At 33.9% G+C, this 16,105-nt stretch overlaps 2 protein-coding genes across 2 annotated transcripts; one reads left to right on the top strand and one right to left on the bottom strand.

Annotated features, from left to right (window-relative positions):
* The first annotated feature begins 3,508 nt into the window (after positions 1-3,508).
* LOC149243831 (lipase-like PAD4) lies at positions 3,509-4,264 on the top strand. The gene has a single exon (XM_089371322.1). The coding sequence runs from the start codon at positions 3,509-3,511 to the stop codon at positions 4,262-4,264; it is 756 nt and encodes a 251-aa protein (XP_089227448.1).
* A 1,284-nt stretch (positions 4,265-5,548) lies between these two features.
* Positions 5,549-6,016, bottom strand: LOC149243830 (uncharacterized). Its single transcript, XM_089371321.1, has one exon. It carries the CDS (start codon positions 6,014-6,016, stop codon positions 5,549-5,551), a length of 468 nt encoding a protein of 155 aa, XP_089227447.1.
* Between the last annotated feature and the right edge of the window lie 10,089 nt (positions 6,017-16,105).

Below are 16,105 nucleotides of genomic sequence, written 5' to 3'. Positions count from 1 at the left end.
CCTAGCTGTAAATTGCTTATGAATTCTATTTTCTCTACAAAACCATAGGAATTCCTTGGAGATATACTCACCTCCTCTATCAGTTCTCAGGACTTTGATATGCAGCCTGCTTTGGTTTTCCACAAGTGCTTTGAAATTTTGAAATTTTTCAAACACTTCACTTTTGTTCTTCAGGAAATAAACCCGTCTTTCTGATGAAATCATCAATGAATGTTAGATAATATTGGCTGCCTGCTAGTGATGGAGTTTGCATCGGTCCACATAAGTCTGAGTGGACAATCTCTAAGGGTGCTTTTGCCCTTGTGCTTTTCCCTGATGGAAAACTTTCTCTGTGTTGTTTCCCCAATATACAACCTTCACAAAGGCTGTCCGGTTTCTCTATCAATGGTAATCCTCATACCATTCCTTTTCTACTCAACAAGTTAAGACCTCCAAAGTTGAGATGTCCAAATCTCAAGTGCCACAACCAATTTTCATCCTTTGGTACGCTTTGGAAAGCCTCTTGGGTAACTGTTGCAATTACTTCTTTGTTTTTCAAATCTCCCCTTATTCTGAGAGGGAACATCCTGTTCCTCGTCATCTTCAATTCAGCAATGAATCATTTGCTGGGTGCTCTATCCATGATGATACATACATCATTCATAAAGAAAACATTGTAACCCTTTTGAACAAGCTGTCCAATACTTAAGAGGTTACACTTCATTCCAGGAACATAATAAACATCTGCTATGGTTTTCTTTTCACCTTTCTTTGTAAATATTTTTACTTCTCCTTTTCCCATAACAGAAATTTTACTATCAGTCCTAAGTGTGACTTGTGACTTCACATTTTGATCTAAAGCAGAAAATAGGGCTATGTTTCCTGTCATATGGTTGCTGCAACCGGAGTCTAGAAACCATATATCTTCACTGTTTGTTTCAGCCATGTTACAAGCTAAAAGCACATTATCTTGGCTGATATTTTCTCTAGTGATATGTGCACTAGATCTATTATTCATATCATGCTGCTTCTTCCTACAGTCATTGGCATAATGCCCATATTTTTTTACAATAATAACATTGGACATTGGATTTTTCATACCTTTGTCCTTGAGCATGATGTTGTCCACTTTGTTGACTGTTGCCTTGGCCTTGGTTCTGATTTGGATAGCTGCCTCTTTGTTGAGCATTTGTTGGACTGTTTCTTCCACCTATGTTTTGGCTTCTGCCTCTTCCTCTCTTGTTTCCTTTGCCTTGACCTCTTCCTCTTCCAAAGGACATCTGGGTCTTGAAGGCTTGCTCTAGGGATGAGTTTTCATTTCTACTCAATCTCTGCTCATGTGTTATCAGTGATGCATGAAGTTCATCAACTGAAAAGTTTGAGAGATCCTTTGTCTTCTCTATGGTGGTGACAATCACATCAAATTTTGAGGGTAGGACCCTCAATATTTTCTCCACAATCCTCCTTTCTTCAAGAATTTTTCCATGAGTCCTTATCTATGTGACCAGACCAATTACATGTGTGAAGAATGAGTCAATATTGTCTGACTCCTTCATGCACAGATTTTCAAAATCTCTCCTCAGCAACTGTAGTTTTGCTGTCTTCACTTTCTCCATGCCTTGATAGGCTGTCTTGAGAGTTTTCCATGCTTCTTTGGATGTCTTGGCTGCTGCTATCCTTGAAAACACACTCTCATGCACTGCGTGATACAGAAATACGAGGGCTTTTGAATCCTTCTTCCTATTGCTCTTCAACAGATCTTTCTCTGCCTGAGTTAATCTGTTAAACTCATCTTCATCTCCTGGTTCTTCAAACCCATATTCAACAAGTTCCCATAAATCTTGTGAGGCAAACAGGGCTTTCATGGTTATTGCCCAATAGTCATAGTTTTTCCCATTAAACTGTGGGAGCTGAGTATTCAAAATACCCATACTAGTGCTGGTGCTGGAGCCAGCCATTCTTGCACTTTCAGCTATGCTTCAAATATTTGACTGTGTACTTAAAAATACTGACTGTTTCTTCAGCAGTAACACAAAAAAACTAATCTGAGAAATACCTTGGATTTTTTTGCCTGAGACTTCACTCTGCTGGAGAAGCTGCTGCAACAAAAGGAACCTTCCTTCAGCTTCTTTGACACCTTCAAAGAGCCTGGATCTGCTCTGATACCATGTTGGAAATTTCTAGTAATTTCAAACACAAAAGAACAGAGAAAATGCTTTGTTTCTGCCACAAGATCTTTTACACAGGGAAGCTAAATTGTTTTCTGAGAACAGAGATTTTTCACACCCATAAAAACTTTATATTCATTGATAAATACTGCCTGTTACATATTTCTTCCTCTCTCTCAGAGGGATTCACCAAGAACTTCCACCAAAACAAAATTACTCTGCCTCCATTTAAAAAAAATTCTTACATAGATTTACTGTTGTAAAAAACAATTTCATCATACGCTCATGCGTATTACAAAAACCTCCAGCATAAAAAAAAATTACATGCTCTGTTCTTGGTTTTGTTTCGCACTGTTGTGCATAAATTTTTTGGCACTACTGCGCATTCCCAATTTGCTTTCAACACAAAAACTTCACGCTACTTCATATTACTTGCATATCTTCACCAACGAAAAATTACATTTACACTACTGTGTGTAAATTTTGTTTCTCCCCTTGTTTTCACGCTACTGCGTTTTTTGTTTTTTTTTCATTGTAATGCAATACAATACAAAACAGGGGTTCACATTTTTGTTTTACATCTACCCAAAAAAAAAATTACACCGGTAAAAAAAAACATTAAAATTAAAAGCCTTTACCTATATTCTATGAACCAAAATAAATTACATTAATTGTTTCCCTGTCAAAGTCGGCGGTCAAAAGAAAATTTTTACTCCATGCCCTGTAGACTTGTACGTAGCTTTGACTTGATCGACTGCGGACAGTCATCCTCGCAATCGGACGTATATCGCTTGCCCAAACCAAACGAACATTACGTTCTGGGGGATGGGCGGTTTTGAAATCGTACACTGGACGCGTGGCAACAAGTCAGGGTGATCGGAGCCCTCCTGACAAATACCACAATCAACAAAAGGTGGTGCGATATAAAACAGGTGGTTTTCCGGAAATAAGTGACGCGGGACTGTTCAGCTGTTACGGTAGTTGAAATTACAATTTCAACAGTGTTTTTAAAAAAGTCGTAAGTTAATAGTTTTAGTGGGTTTAATGATTAATTATATGTGTTTTGTGTTTTTTAAAAGATCAGAAGTTAAAACATGTAACGCTGTGAAAATTTTAGCATTCATATTATTACATCAAAGATGAATACTTTATTTCATTATTTCACAAACAAAAAGAACATTACTATTATTATTATAACATAAAATTTAATAAAAAAAAATTATAGGCACTTTTGAATTTAAGTTTATTCATGTCATTTCAGCATGCTAATTCCTGCTTGAAATGTTGTGGATTACTTTGCCCAGAATGATCAAGCACAGCTTGCCCTCAGAAGAGCTGGAGAAATTGAAAACAAGTATAACATGATTGTTTATAAGTTAGCTGTTGACTTAAGCCTAAAGCAAAGTACTCTGGCAGAGCTTGAGTGGTATAAAGAGCGTTGTGAGAAACAGGGTGGCATCGGATATTATGATACCTTCAAGAACCATTACAATTTTCCGGATATAGAAGCTGATGGGCGTAGGATAAGTCTGGGGATATTTTGGGATGGAATTATTGAAGCATGGGAGGTTCGTGAATTGCCAAGTTATTTCCAATCCCAAAATAAGTGGATAAATGCTGGCAACACATACAGAAAATTTGTAGAGCCTCTGGATATTGCACATTATCATCCCATTAACAATAGTGGCAACTACCTTTCAGATGGAAGACCTAATCGTCATAAAGTTCTTGACAAATGGATGGAAGAGAAAGAAAAAACTCGCATTTCGAAAGGGCAGCGACGTCGCAGAGAGCGTGCATCCCTCACTTCGGACTCATGCTTTTGGGCGTATGTAGAAGAGGCTTGGAAAGACCTGGAAAATCTAAAACAAGGCCAACACCAACACCAGAACCTAGAAAATCTTGAAAAGTTTGAAGAGTATGCGGCAAAGATGGAAAACGCTCTGAGCATTTCTTCAGATGTTTTCTCGGCAGGAAGCAGGTTCATGATCTGGTGGGATGCATGGAAAGGTTATAAGAAAAATCAATCCCTTGACTGGAGCTCTCCTTTATATGAGATAATAGAAAAGTTAAAGGGCTGGATTTGCAGATATCTGAATGGAAAAGTTGTTTTCTAGCAGGACCTTCTTCCAATTAGGTTGTTTGTTTTGTCAGAGGATCTTCTTCCAATTAGTTTCTTTGTTTGTTTTTGCGATGCAAATTTTGATCTTAAATTTAAAGGTAAAGGACTTCATTCAATTTCGTTTTTGGTCTTTCTAGAGAAGGACCTCCTTCCAAGTCAGTTGTTTATTTAAATTAGCATTATGGTTGCAACTTGTTGAACTTGCTGGATTGGTGATTTGGAGAATTCGCAGAAGTGAGTTAAAAAAATTTTACAGTTGATTCCAAAATATTCCAAGAAAAGGATAATCGATTCGATTAAGGACGACTGCTGCAGCATTTATTGTTCCGAACGTTTATAAATATATTTCCCAATGTTTATAAATATATTTCCCAATGTTTGATAAATGCATTTGACATGTATTGTTCAGGGAAAATAAATTTTGTCCACTGGATGTGATTATACAGCTGCAATATGAAATTCATATGGTTGTACATTTATAGGGTGGTGATTTTATCTTCAGATTTAGGATAACTGAGCATTGAAAGTTAGGGCTGTAAATAAACTGTACTTGATATTTATTAGCATCTATTAGCAGCAGTGTATTTATATAATTAAATGAACGATAAATACATATTAATTTATTATAAAACATTTTATAAAAAAAAATTATATAAATTAACTAAATAATAATTTTTATTTAATTTAAGTTATTATTATTAATTATAAAAATATATAAATATATATATATATATATTAGAAAATATGTAACAAGATTTTTAACTATGGAAGTTCTATTAAGAGAAAGAAATCTTCAAGTAAATCATATTTCAATTTTTTGAGTCACAGCATTTTGAACCACTAAGTGTGGCTTATCATCAGGATTGTGACTAATGCTATCTAGACAACATGATATATACTCTCAGATATATATAGTATATATCAACTTGTCAAAAATCTTTTTTTTTCCAATACGAAAAAAAAAAACATGATTTATATTCATATAAAAGATATTTACATAGAGACAAACTTGATAAGTGCTATAGCAGATATATGTAGGATTTTCGTTGTAAATAGAGCACAACTGAAAGCATAGTATCTAAGATCACTTGATAAAGAAGAAATCAATAGCATAGATCGATAATGCTCAGCCATAAACACATGGAGATATGTACTGGACCATCCCAGATTTAGCCACCCCATCGAAAAAGAGAAAAAACAAGGAGGAAAAGATCGACATACCTTTTATGAAGAGGAAATAGCCTATGGAACTTAGGAAGACAAAAAAACAAAAAATGGACTAAGTACCCGGAAGGGAGAAATCTTCTATCTGATATGTTGTTGATTCCATTTGTATCTCCATTTTCCATGAACCAGGCTGAATTGCGAGGCCCTTCTTTGATAGTTCATCAGCACGAGAATTATGGGACTTGTCCACATGATTGATTGAGTAATCCTTTTTGTTGTTCCATAATACTTTAATCTTGTTCATCCATCCAGATAACAAGGGATTCTTAATAGATAGTTTCCCTGAAGCCTGTTCTATTATGATTTTGGAATCCCCATATATCTGAAGGTTCTGTATATTTAGGAAGGAGCTAAACTGAAGGAGACCCGCCAGGGCCATAGCTTCGGCCTTATTGTTTGAACCATTACCACCATTCCAATAAATGGAAAAGTGTTGATCTTCATTCATCGATATAAAACAGCCACAAGCACATGAACCCTGTTGAGCAGCTTCGTCGAAGAAGGCTCGCGGATAACTCATCGAAATCTTCCTTTGATACTCTGTAATTCTGGTTTTGCTTGAGGACAACTTAGGGATAGAATTATACAGGGAGATGATCTGCTCAAAAACAGGCTTTTGATCTTCTATCCCATCTCGGAATATTATTTTATTTCTTCGCTTCCAAACTGTCCATAAGAGGAGAAGAGGAATTGATCTAAAAGATGCATTCTGAGAGCTCCACCAGCACAAAGCATCTTGAATAGCTGTGTGATCCACCAAACTGAAACCAATGAAAACTGCTAGATCCCTCCATAACTGATAAGTGAAGCTGCAGGTAAGGAAAATGTGATTATTGTTTTCTTCCTCTTTTTTGCACAAAAGGCAAATACTTGGGCCTAACTAGTTCCTTTTTGAAGATTCTCCCAAGTAAGGTTTTTGTTGTGAAAAACAAGCCAGGAGAAATGAATAATTTTATTTGGCACCCCTGTTTTCCACAGAGACAACGGAAAGATATTCTGGTAAGGAAGAGGGATTTCTTTTACTAGAACTAAATAGATTTCTTTTACCTGTATATCATCCCACCCCTTTATCCCCCTCCATGTGAGATAGTCCTTCCCTTCAGTTCTGCATATGCCAGATCTTCTCATATACATCATGATATTATTCCATTACTGAGATAATTCTCCACTAAGACCTAAAGCTCGTAGGTCCTTCCATATAGGAATGCCTCCCTGCCATTCTGCAATTAGTTGACTCCATGTAAAGATTCCTTTTCGATGTAGAGCCTTTATGATGGATGTAGGAATAATGATATTCTCCCCCAAACCCATGATATGATCATATCCGATATACACATCCCTGCCATTCTGGACATTCCAAAAGAGGTTTTTGAGGAAGAAAGATTCAATTTTCCGAAAACTCTGCCATATAGCAGATCCATGAGAATTGCCAATAGAACCTTTCCTATACCAGAATATGAGATCTTTATTCCCCATGTACTTCTTTCTTATGATAGAGCTCCAAAAACTATCCCCATTTATGCCCCTCCAAATGGATTTGCATAAGAGAGCTTTACCAAAATTCCTTATGTCCATAATACCCCAACCTCCCAAAACTTTTGGAAAGGAAATTTTCCTGAGACTAGTCAGGTGGTATTTTCTTTTTTCCTTACTACCTCCCCATATGAAATTTGCCATCAATCTGTTCAATATAGAAATAACTCCAGTTGGGATATAGTATAGATGGGCCCAATATACTGTCATCTAGGCCAGGACAGATTGTGCCAGAACCGCTCTGCCTGCAATGGAGAGACACTTAAACTCCCACCCTGCTATTCTTTTAAAGAAACGATCAGATAACCACATCCAGTCTGCTTTTTTGTAACCTGCTGGTTTGAGATGAAAACCCAAATATTTTAAACCTTCCTTTATGGGTTTTATTCCAATATTAAACAAAACACTCAGAAAATCCAATGAATCCCTGTCTTCTACATCAAAATAGAAAGAAGATTTGCCTTCATTTATATGGATTCCTGAGGCTCTTTGAAATTTTTTTAGAATGCCATGAATGCATTCCCAAGAAAATCTGCAGAGCATACCAAAGATCATGATGTCATCCACAAATAAACTGTGGGAAATAAAATTCCCCGGCAAATCATTAATGGCCTGTATTGATTATCTTTTACAGCTCTTTTTATATGTAGACTTAAAGAATCCATTGCAAGGATGAATAGAAGAGGGGACAGGGAGCATCCCTGTCGAAGACCCCTGGTAGCTAAGAAAAAGTTTGTTGGGAGACCATTAATAAGGACAGCAAAATTGACATTTTCCACGCAGGCCATGATCCAACTTATGCATTCATTTTTTAGTCCTATTTTGCATAAAATGCATCTTAGAAAACCCCAATCTAGGCTATCATATGCTTTCTTTAAATCTAATTGAAGGATTGTTGCATCCAGCTTTTTAGTATGTAATGAATGTAAACTCTCCTGTGTGTTGGCCACAGCCTCAATGATATCCCTATTCTTAAGAAAGCCATGTTGTTCCAGTGATATGAATTTTGACAAAGTCCCACGGATTCTATTTGCTATAATCTTTGAGATAATTTTGTAAATCGCATTACAGAGAGAAATTGGTCTAAAATCTGAGAAAACATGAGCTTTTTTCTTTTTAGGCGCTTGTCAAATATCTTTATCTACACAAGTCCACTAAGTGCAGTTCATCATCAGGACTTTGATGAATGTTATCTAGACAAGTTGATATATACTCTCAGATATATATAGTATATATCAACTTGTCAAATATTCTGATCTAGGCAAGTTGATATGGTCAGAACGTTGAAGAAAAAAATATAATGTTTAAATTAAACGTTAAACTATTAAATTTAATAATTATTATTAAAATAAAAGATTTAATAAATTATTATTAATAAAATGAATATTCTTAATTTGTAAATAGCCTTTGTTACAATAACATAAGCCAATATCATAAGTTATTAATATGACATGCCTCAAAAACCATTACTCATACACTTTTATATATATCTAATTAAAAAAGAAAAAAAAAATCCAATTTTTAAATATTACTAAAAATATTATGTAAAAATTACTATCTATTTAATAATTATAAATAATTAAATTAAATTTCATTTAAAAATTAAAATAATTGAACATTAAAATTTGTATTTATAAATAAAATAGACTAAATATAATTAATTATCTATATATACACCTACACAACGACAATGATGTGAAAGTGACATTTTAATTTTAAGAAAAATGATGTGAAAGTGACATTTTAATTTTAAGAAAATTATATTTATCTATATATACACAATGACAATGATGTGAAAGTGACACTTTAATTTTAAGAAAAATGATGTGAAAGTGACATTTTAATTTTAAGAAAATGATGTGAAAGTAACCATTTCATTTAAAGAAAAAAAAAACCTCATAGTTATCGATACAATATTATGGTGAAAAATGGGATTTTAATTTAAAATTAATTGAAAAAAATATCATGCAACTTGTTTTATGCCTTTTTTTCATGTTTATTTTAAAAAATGAGGATGCCTTTTTTTCATGTTTATTTTAAAAAATGAGGGCATTGGTTTCTTGATCCATACAAAATAGAATACTCTTCCACTTTTTACGAGGCTTAAAACTAGTTGTTTAGTTGAAATTAAACTATTAAAAATGTCTTTCTTCTTTCTACTAAGATTTTGGTTATTAATTTGTTTTGTAGATTTGAAATTAAGATGGTTTTTTTATATTATTAATTTTTTTTTTTTTCTTTTCTTTTCTTGGGTTAAAATTTTCTATTAATTCTTCAAAATATTACATTGGATAAATATGAAGATTATTGCTTTCTCGCCCTCACTCTCATCAAATTTGTTGGCTAGGAGAGCGATGAAAAAGGTAAGGATAAATCGTCAATCTAAACATAATAACAAAAAACAGAAAGACTAAATAGCCCAGAAAACATAGAGAATAAGAAGACAACTGACAGTCATCATAGATCATGGGGAAATCTGGTGCATGACCGGCACAAGGAGCAACAAGAGGTCCAGGATCCCGATGGGCATGGAATTCCACATGAGCTAGGCACGCCTCTAGCTCCTTCATATAGACGCCAAATAGTCAAGAATATTCCATTGGTTTTGTTGCAATTCGTTCATGAATGTGATGACTTTGTTATGGTCATCGTGTTTCTATTGTCTTATTCCTCTAGAACAACCATTATGTTCTACATCTGGGAGTTTAGGGATTCCATGGATGGTGGCTGGTCTACACGACTTGACAACGGAATCTAGTATTGAGCCAATTCCACCACCAAATCAGTGCCCACAACCCCTTCATCCTTACTGTTATTGCATGTCCATCTCTGCTCCCTCATTGGCCACAAGGCCCCATCCCTCTTTGGGCTTGACCTCACTGTCTCAAAATCTCTGTGTTTACAACAAAGCACTAGAAAAGGAACACAACTACTGATCGGGTGATAGGCCTACTCGAATAAACCTCGTGGTTACAGCACACATTCAGAGGAATTATAAAACCAACTAACCCATACTTCCAAGCTACATGCTCAAAATCCCAACTTGGGTCCCACCCTTCTAGGGCACCAGTGCTACTAACAACCAGAGGGGGTTTTACCAAGAGAAAAACACTACGACCAACTGAAGCCAATTTCCCACCTCCCAACACCCATGAAGCCAGTGCCAATGTTTCCCTGGCTTAATTTTTATCAACAGAGCAACGCTCCTTTGGTGAAGAATAAAGATAAGACACAAGTAACACACTAACAAAACTAGAATACACTTCCAAACAAAGGTCCTCAAGAAGAAACTTATCAAAACCCTTTTGGACTTTCTAAGGGCTAGCCATTGACAAGTCCCTACAAACTTGACCAGTAAGGCATAATCCCCTGCCAACATGAACCAAATGCACTGCAAACACCCACAAAACCATTCCATAGGATCCTACACAGTGCGGATGGGCTTCCAAACAAGCACACTCTATAATTCCCACCAACCAACAACAATGACAAAGGTCGGGTTTATCAAACAAATGAGCATGCACATGTTGGCATACTCTATGTTAGTTTCACCGCCCACACTATCGCACATACACTGAGATGATAGACAAACAAACCAAACTTCCATCCAAAGTTTATATAGTGCTTCTACCTTCTCTAGGTTTCTAAACCTTTGACGTTGTTAGTTGTCTTGCCTCCCTCTCTATGTCCAACTCATGTCATTTGAATGTGTCCCATCCACACTGGGTTATGCCACTCATACCATGGTTATCCACCCTATTGGAATATAGTTTTGAAATATTTGATATAGATTTTTTTTATAATGAATTATGATATTATAAATATCATATTAATAATAATTCGAAAAAAATACAAAGATCAAATGAATAACAAAATCAAAATTATTTAATAAAATATATTTAACAATCACAAAATCATAATAATTTAATATGTTATACTTTTCAAGGTAGCAAGTGCTAAGGGAGGTGAAAATATATACGTAACCATTTTTATTTTGTGATATTAAGAAATTATTATATTGTTTTTTTGGTCAAATTTAAAATTGTAATAATAATGCTATATAAAATAAAAATTGTAAAATAATTAAATGATTAATCACAATGTTTTTTTATAACCTAATTTAATAATTAAATTGATTTATTAAACATTATTTATTCAAAAAAAAATGTATATAAATTCCAATAATTGAAAAAAATGTATATAAATTTCAATAATTAAAAAAAATTGTATATGAATTTCAATAATTATAATTAAATAATAAATTGAAATAATGAAAGGATAGAGTTGACGTCAGAATACAATAATGAAATTGTTCATAGTATATTTTAAAATAAATACCATTATTAAATAAAATAGAGTAATTGTTCACAATATATTTTACAGTAAAGAACACTATTAATTATTCATTATATAAAAAATCTTTACACAATTATGTTTATTATAATTTTTTAAATTAAAAATAATTTTTCATTTTTAAATTATTATTATTATATATAAGAAAATGATGTGAAAGTAACGTTTTAATTTAAAGGAAAAAAAAAATCTCATAGCTATCAATACAATATTATGGTGAAAAATGGGATTTTAACTTAAAATTAATTGAAAAGATATCATGCAACTTGTTTTATGCTTTTTTTTCATGTTTATTTTAAAAAATGAGGGTGTTGGTTTCTTTATGAATACAAAATAGAATACTCTTCCACATTGTATGAGGCTTAAAACTAGTTGTTTAGCTTAAATTAAACTATTAAAAATGTCCTTCTTCTTTCTAATAAGATTTTGGTTATTAATTTGTTTTGTAGATTTGAAATTAAGATGGTTTTTTATATTATTAATTACTATTTTTTTTTCTTTTATTTTTTTGGGTTAAATTTTTTTATTAATTCTTCAAAAATTATATTGCATAAATATGAAGATTATTGTTTTCTCGCCCTCACTCTCATCAGATTCGTTGGCTAGGAGAGCAATAAAAAAACTAAGGATAAATTGTGAATCTAAACATAATAACAAAAAATAGAAAGACCAAATAGAAAGACCAAATAGCCCAGAAAACATAGAGAATAAGAAGACAACTAACAGTCGTCATAGATCATGGAGGAAATCTGGTGCATGACTAGCACAAGGAGCAACAAGAGGTCGAGGATCCTGATGGGCATGGAATTCCACATGGGCCGAGCACAAGGAACATACATGAACACAAATTTGGTTACTGGACTTGATTTCTTCATGGCTTTCGCTATTATCTTTCTGAATATGGAGTACAACGGCATCACTTTTTGAGTTGCAGGGAACCGACAGGTTTGATCAACCGCAGTGTGAGTATGCAGTTGTTGGAGGGATTTGCTTGTGGCTGTGCGGTTGTTACCACAGAATCCCCTCATTCAGTTTCACGAGAATCAAGAATCAGTTTAATAACTGATTTGTAACTTTTCGAATTACTCCTTCTCAACTGTATAATTTTACACCCAGTTATTTAGGGATGTTACATACTCCCCCCCTTAACAGGAACACCGTCCTTGGTGTTCATCTCTTGTTGGAACTTTAGATTTTTCTCATGGTATAACCATCTAAACCACACAAAATGTGGTCCTTCCTCTTTAAAATCAAATATTTCATTCCAAGAAATGACAACAAACAAAATAGTGATGATATAATCATAAGAAAGATCAATAGTCATAAGCATTCATAACTGCAAAAATATGCAAGCTCTAATTGCCACCACTTGGCCCTTATTCAAATTCAAAAACCAAACTCTATATCAACTTACCATTACTTACCATCTACTCTTGAAAATCATGAGCACTTTCACGTAAGCATTTTAATAGTGGTTGGACAACCCATCAAACCTCCATGGTAAGTAATCATGTAATGTATGACAAACAAATTCAATCACATTAGTCACAATATTCTGAGTCAAATGAAATACTTTTAACTATCCATCAATCATGCAATGTTAGATGATATTTAATTCACAGTACTTTTACAAGTACTTAAGAGCTCATCTCTGCTCCACATGCACACTGAATTAACTCTCACTAAAGACATCCATAGAGTACTTCTAAAAGTACCAAAAGAGCACCTAGCTCTCTAATCATCAAAAACAGTCAATCACTGCATCAAGCAAAAATTGTCTTAGCCCCTACTAAGATGTTCACAAGATTAATTATATGATAAAGGAATTACAATTTCCAATAACTCCTTATTGAGCACTAAGCTCGTTTCCTATTAAATGTGCATAACATATTTTACACAACTATATATAGAATTTTTAACATAACATATAGCTGATTAGTTAATTTCTTTAGCTATGAGAACCACAATAGGCTAAAGAATTCCCAATCCATGGGAACTAGTTTCTACAACCAGATCGAGTCATTTTCACATCCAGACAGTTTCTTTGATAGAGACCTTACTAGGTCTAACATGGAATTCCACTGGCCAACTAACTCAAGAATTCCAATGACCACATAAACTCTTTTCCCTTACTGAGATAATTTATCTCTAGGGAGAGGAAATCCGGGAAGACAAGTACCATCAACCCCTCCGGGAAGGTAACTGCCATCAACCCAAATCTGGGCAGACAAGTACCATCAACCCCTCTAGGTAGGTAACTGCCATCAACCCAAGGCATTCTAGCCTCTCACAACTATCTGCAACTGTCTGGCATGTTAAATTCTCTTTTATCACTATCCCCAAAGTAATTTACATAATGAACCATATAATCATTATCATTAACAAAACAAACATGCATGTACACCATGCATCTACACTTAACCCTCAACATGGGTCCACAACATCTAGATTGATGGGAAACACAATTGACATATACGTTGTATGCATTCTATTTTCCAAATAACACAATCATGCATATCATATAACATTATTCTTTCTCATTTATGATTGCAATTCTCATTGCAACATTTTACGTGACGAGTTTTCTTGTTGCCATTAAGCTACCGCTACTTAATCCCATCAGCAACGTTAGTTATACATATACATCATTTAACAAGTATTCACTTCCCAAATCTTTTAGTTTGAGGCACAATACTATCATGCATAAAAGTATATGCAAATATTCATTACTGCGTAAATGCCTATGATAGTTGAGGAAACAATCTAAACATTTCCAATTTCCCACAATGTATTGCCATCAATAGACCAATACAGGAAGTAACTACCATAATCACTTGTTTGCGAATTGTGATAAGATTAAATCAAATTCAATTCATGCACATAAGTGCTATTAGTTAGTCATACAACACTAACCAATCACAACTACCAATCATCTTAATGAAACCATGGCAAAACTTAATAAAAAAATTAGTTACTACAATCAAGTCTCACTACTTGACTCATTGCATATTTTCAATATCTAAAGGGGTTCTTCTAATGTCCTTTTAAAACAATTTGTCATCCTATTCAAGGATATTCCCCATAATTTATATTCATGCATTTACTCATTAAATTTCGTTCATTGTAACTTCAATCTTGTTCAATAAATGCATCATTTTTATTGCCATATTTGCAAATCAAAAGTTGGTAGTTGACTGTCACTTTCCTCAATGAGTGTTCAATATTGTTCATAAGTGTGACAAAAGTTTTATTGTCTTTTATCCTCATCAGGAATCCAATGTCATGAACATAGTTATGCAGCAAACTTTATTACTTACTACTCAAAGCAGTTATAAACATGAATCACACTTATCATGTCAAAAGTAGTGTACTACATAAATCAAGATGTGAATGGTTAAACTCATATCTGAGTTAATGCTCACTGGTGGCGTACCTTAATTTCTTTTTCGCTTACCAATTCCAAAAGGCGCCAGTGCTGCAACCTTTACCTCTGATACCACTTGTAACATACCCTGGTAACCTCGCATGTAAAAGCAGGGAGTTAGAATTTTTTTTATACAAATTACCCACGAGTAATTATCCAATTCAAAACTCCACAATTCCTCATTAACCATTAGATATAATGTACATTATTCCATCAAGTAAAATGCAATAAAAGACAGTAAGTTGCATAACCATTAACCACCACTGTGGTAGTGTAATAACATAAACTGTCTCATGAATCCTTGCATCCATTTCATGATTTCCTTAACCATATTAATTAATCACATACTTGGACATTATGATTATCCCATCAAATAAAGAACCATAATCATCAAGGATTCAACATCATTGAACACCAAAGGCAATCACACCATTGAACACCGATATACCCTGGAAACCCCGTAGGGTGAAAACCAGCAAACGTTTAATCTTATTATTAAACGCTCGTGAGGGTTTTCACCCCTCACTCAATGGATTATAAGGGATTCCATCCCTTAACCATTGTTATAAAATTATTACAATGAATTATCATTAAGTTGTCACATAACTAGCTAAACACTAATACAGTTTCCATGAAACCCTTTACTTACATACCGCCACATGCAACATTCCTTGTGGCTTGATTATTCTAGCAATGTATGATCCCGTAGCTCGTACTCATCTGCATGGACCATTAATCCTTTTCCTGCCACAATGTTAAACATCACTTTTCTTTGGCACCAACCGCCATCGTTTCCTATCAATGTTGTCGTCAACAAGCTTTGGCAACAAGATTAGATACAATATTAATCAATCAATAAGAAACCTCTAAAAGTGATCTTTTAACATCTACTCATGTGCATGAGCAAGCATAACATACTAATTAATTAGTACATATGTTCAAGTAAATACTTGTTTTACTTCCACCATGTTTATTCACACTAATGCATAATTCTCTTTAAGAGATCTAACCCATTAGTTCTACTAAAATGTATAACACAATCGTGATATATTCATACATGTAATAAACTGTTGTTCCTATGCTTATGCACATGTTTTCTTTTCACATAGTTATTTTTCAAGAACTCAACATAGTTTCTCTATCATACAAAGAACTTATCTTTATATCACAATGACTATTCTTTGTGCATACAATAGCTTATCATAATAGCCCTTCTTAAATGTATGCAACTCATATTCTCTTCCCTAGAATACTACCATCATTTCATGTAACAAATTACTTACTTCTTTCTTAAAGGAA

The sequence above is a fragment of the Pinus tabuliformis genome, chromosome 8 (assembly GCF_031772625.1).
Source record: "Pinus tabuliformis cultivar Carrire ecotype Pingquan chromosome 8, CPIR1, whole genome shotgun sequence".
Taxonomy (NCBI): Eukaryota; Viridiplantae; Streptophyta; class Pinopsida; order Pinales; family Pinaceae; genus Pinus; species Pinus tabuliformis.
The sequence above is the reverse complement of the archived record's forward strand: the minus strand, read 5'-3'. Positions and strand labels throughout refer to the sequence as shown.

Bases quoted from the DNA above. Each gene is read 5' to 3' on its own strand.
- LOC149243830 (XM_089371321.1), bottom strand. From the start codon at position 6,016: ATGAGTTATCCGCGAGCCTTCTTCGACGAAGCTGCTCAACAGGGTTCA.
- LOC149243831 (XM_089371322.1), top strand. From the start codon at position 3,509: ATGATTGTTTATAAGTTAGCTGTTGACTTAAGCCTAAAGCAAAGTACT.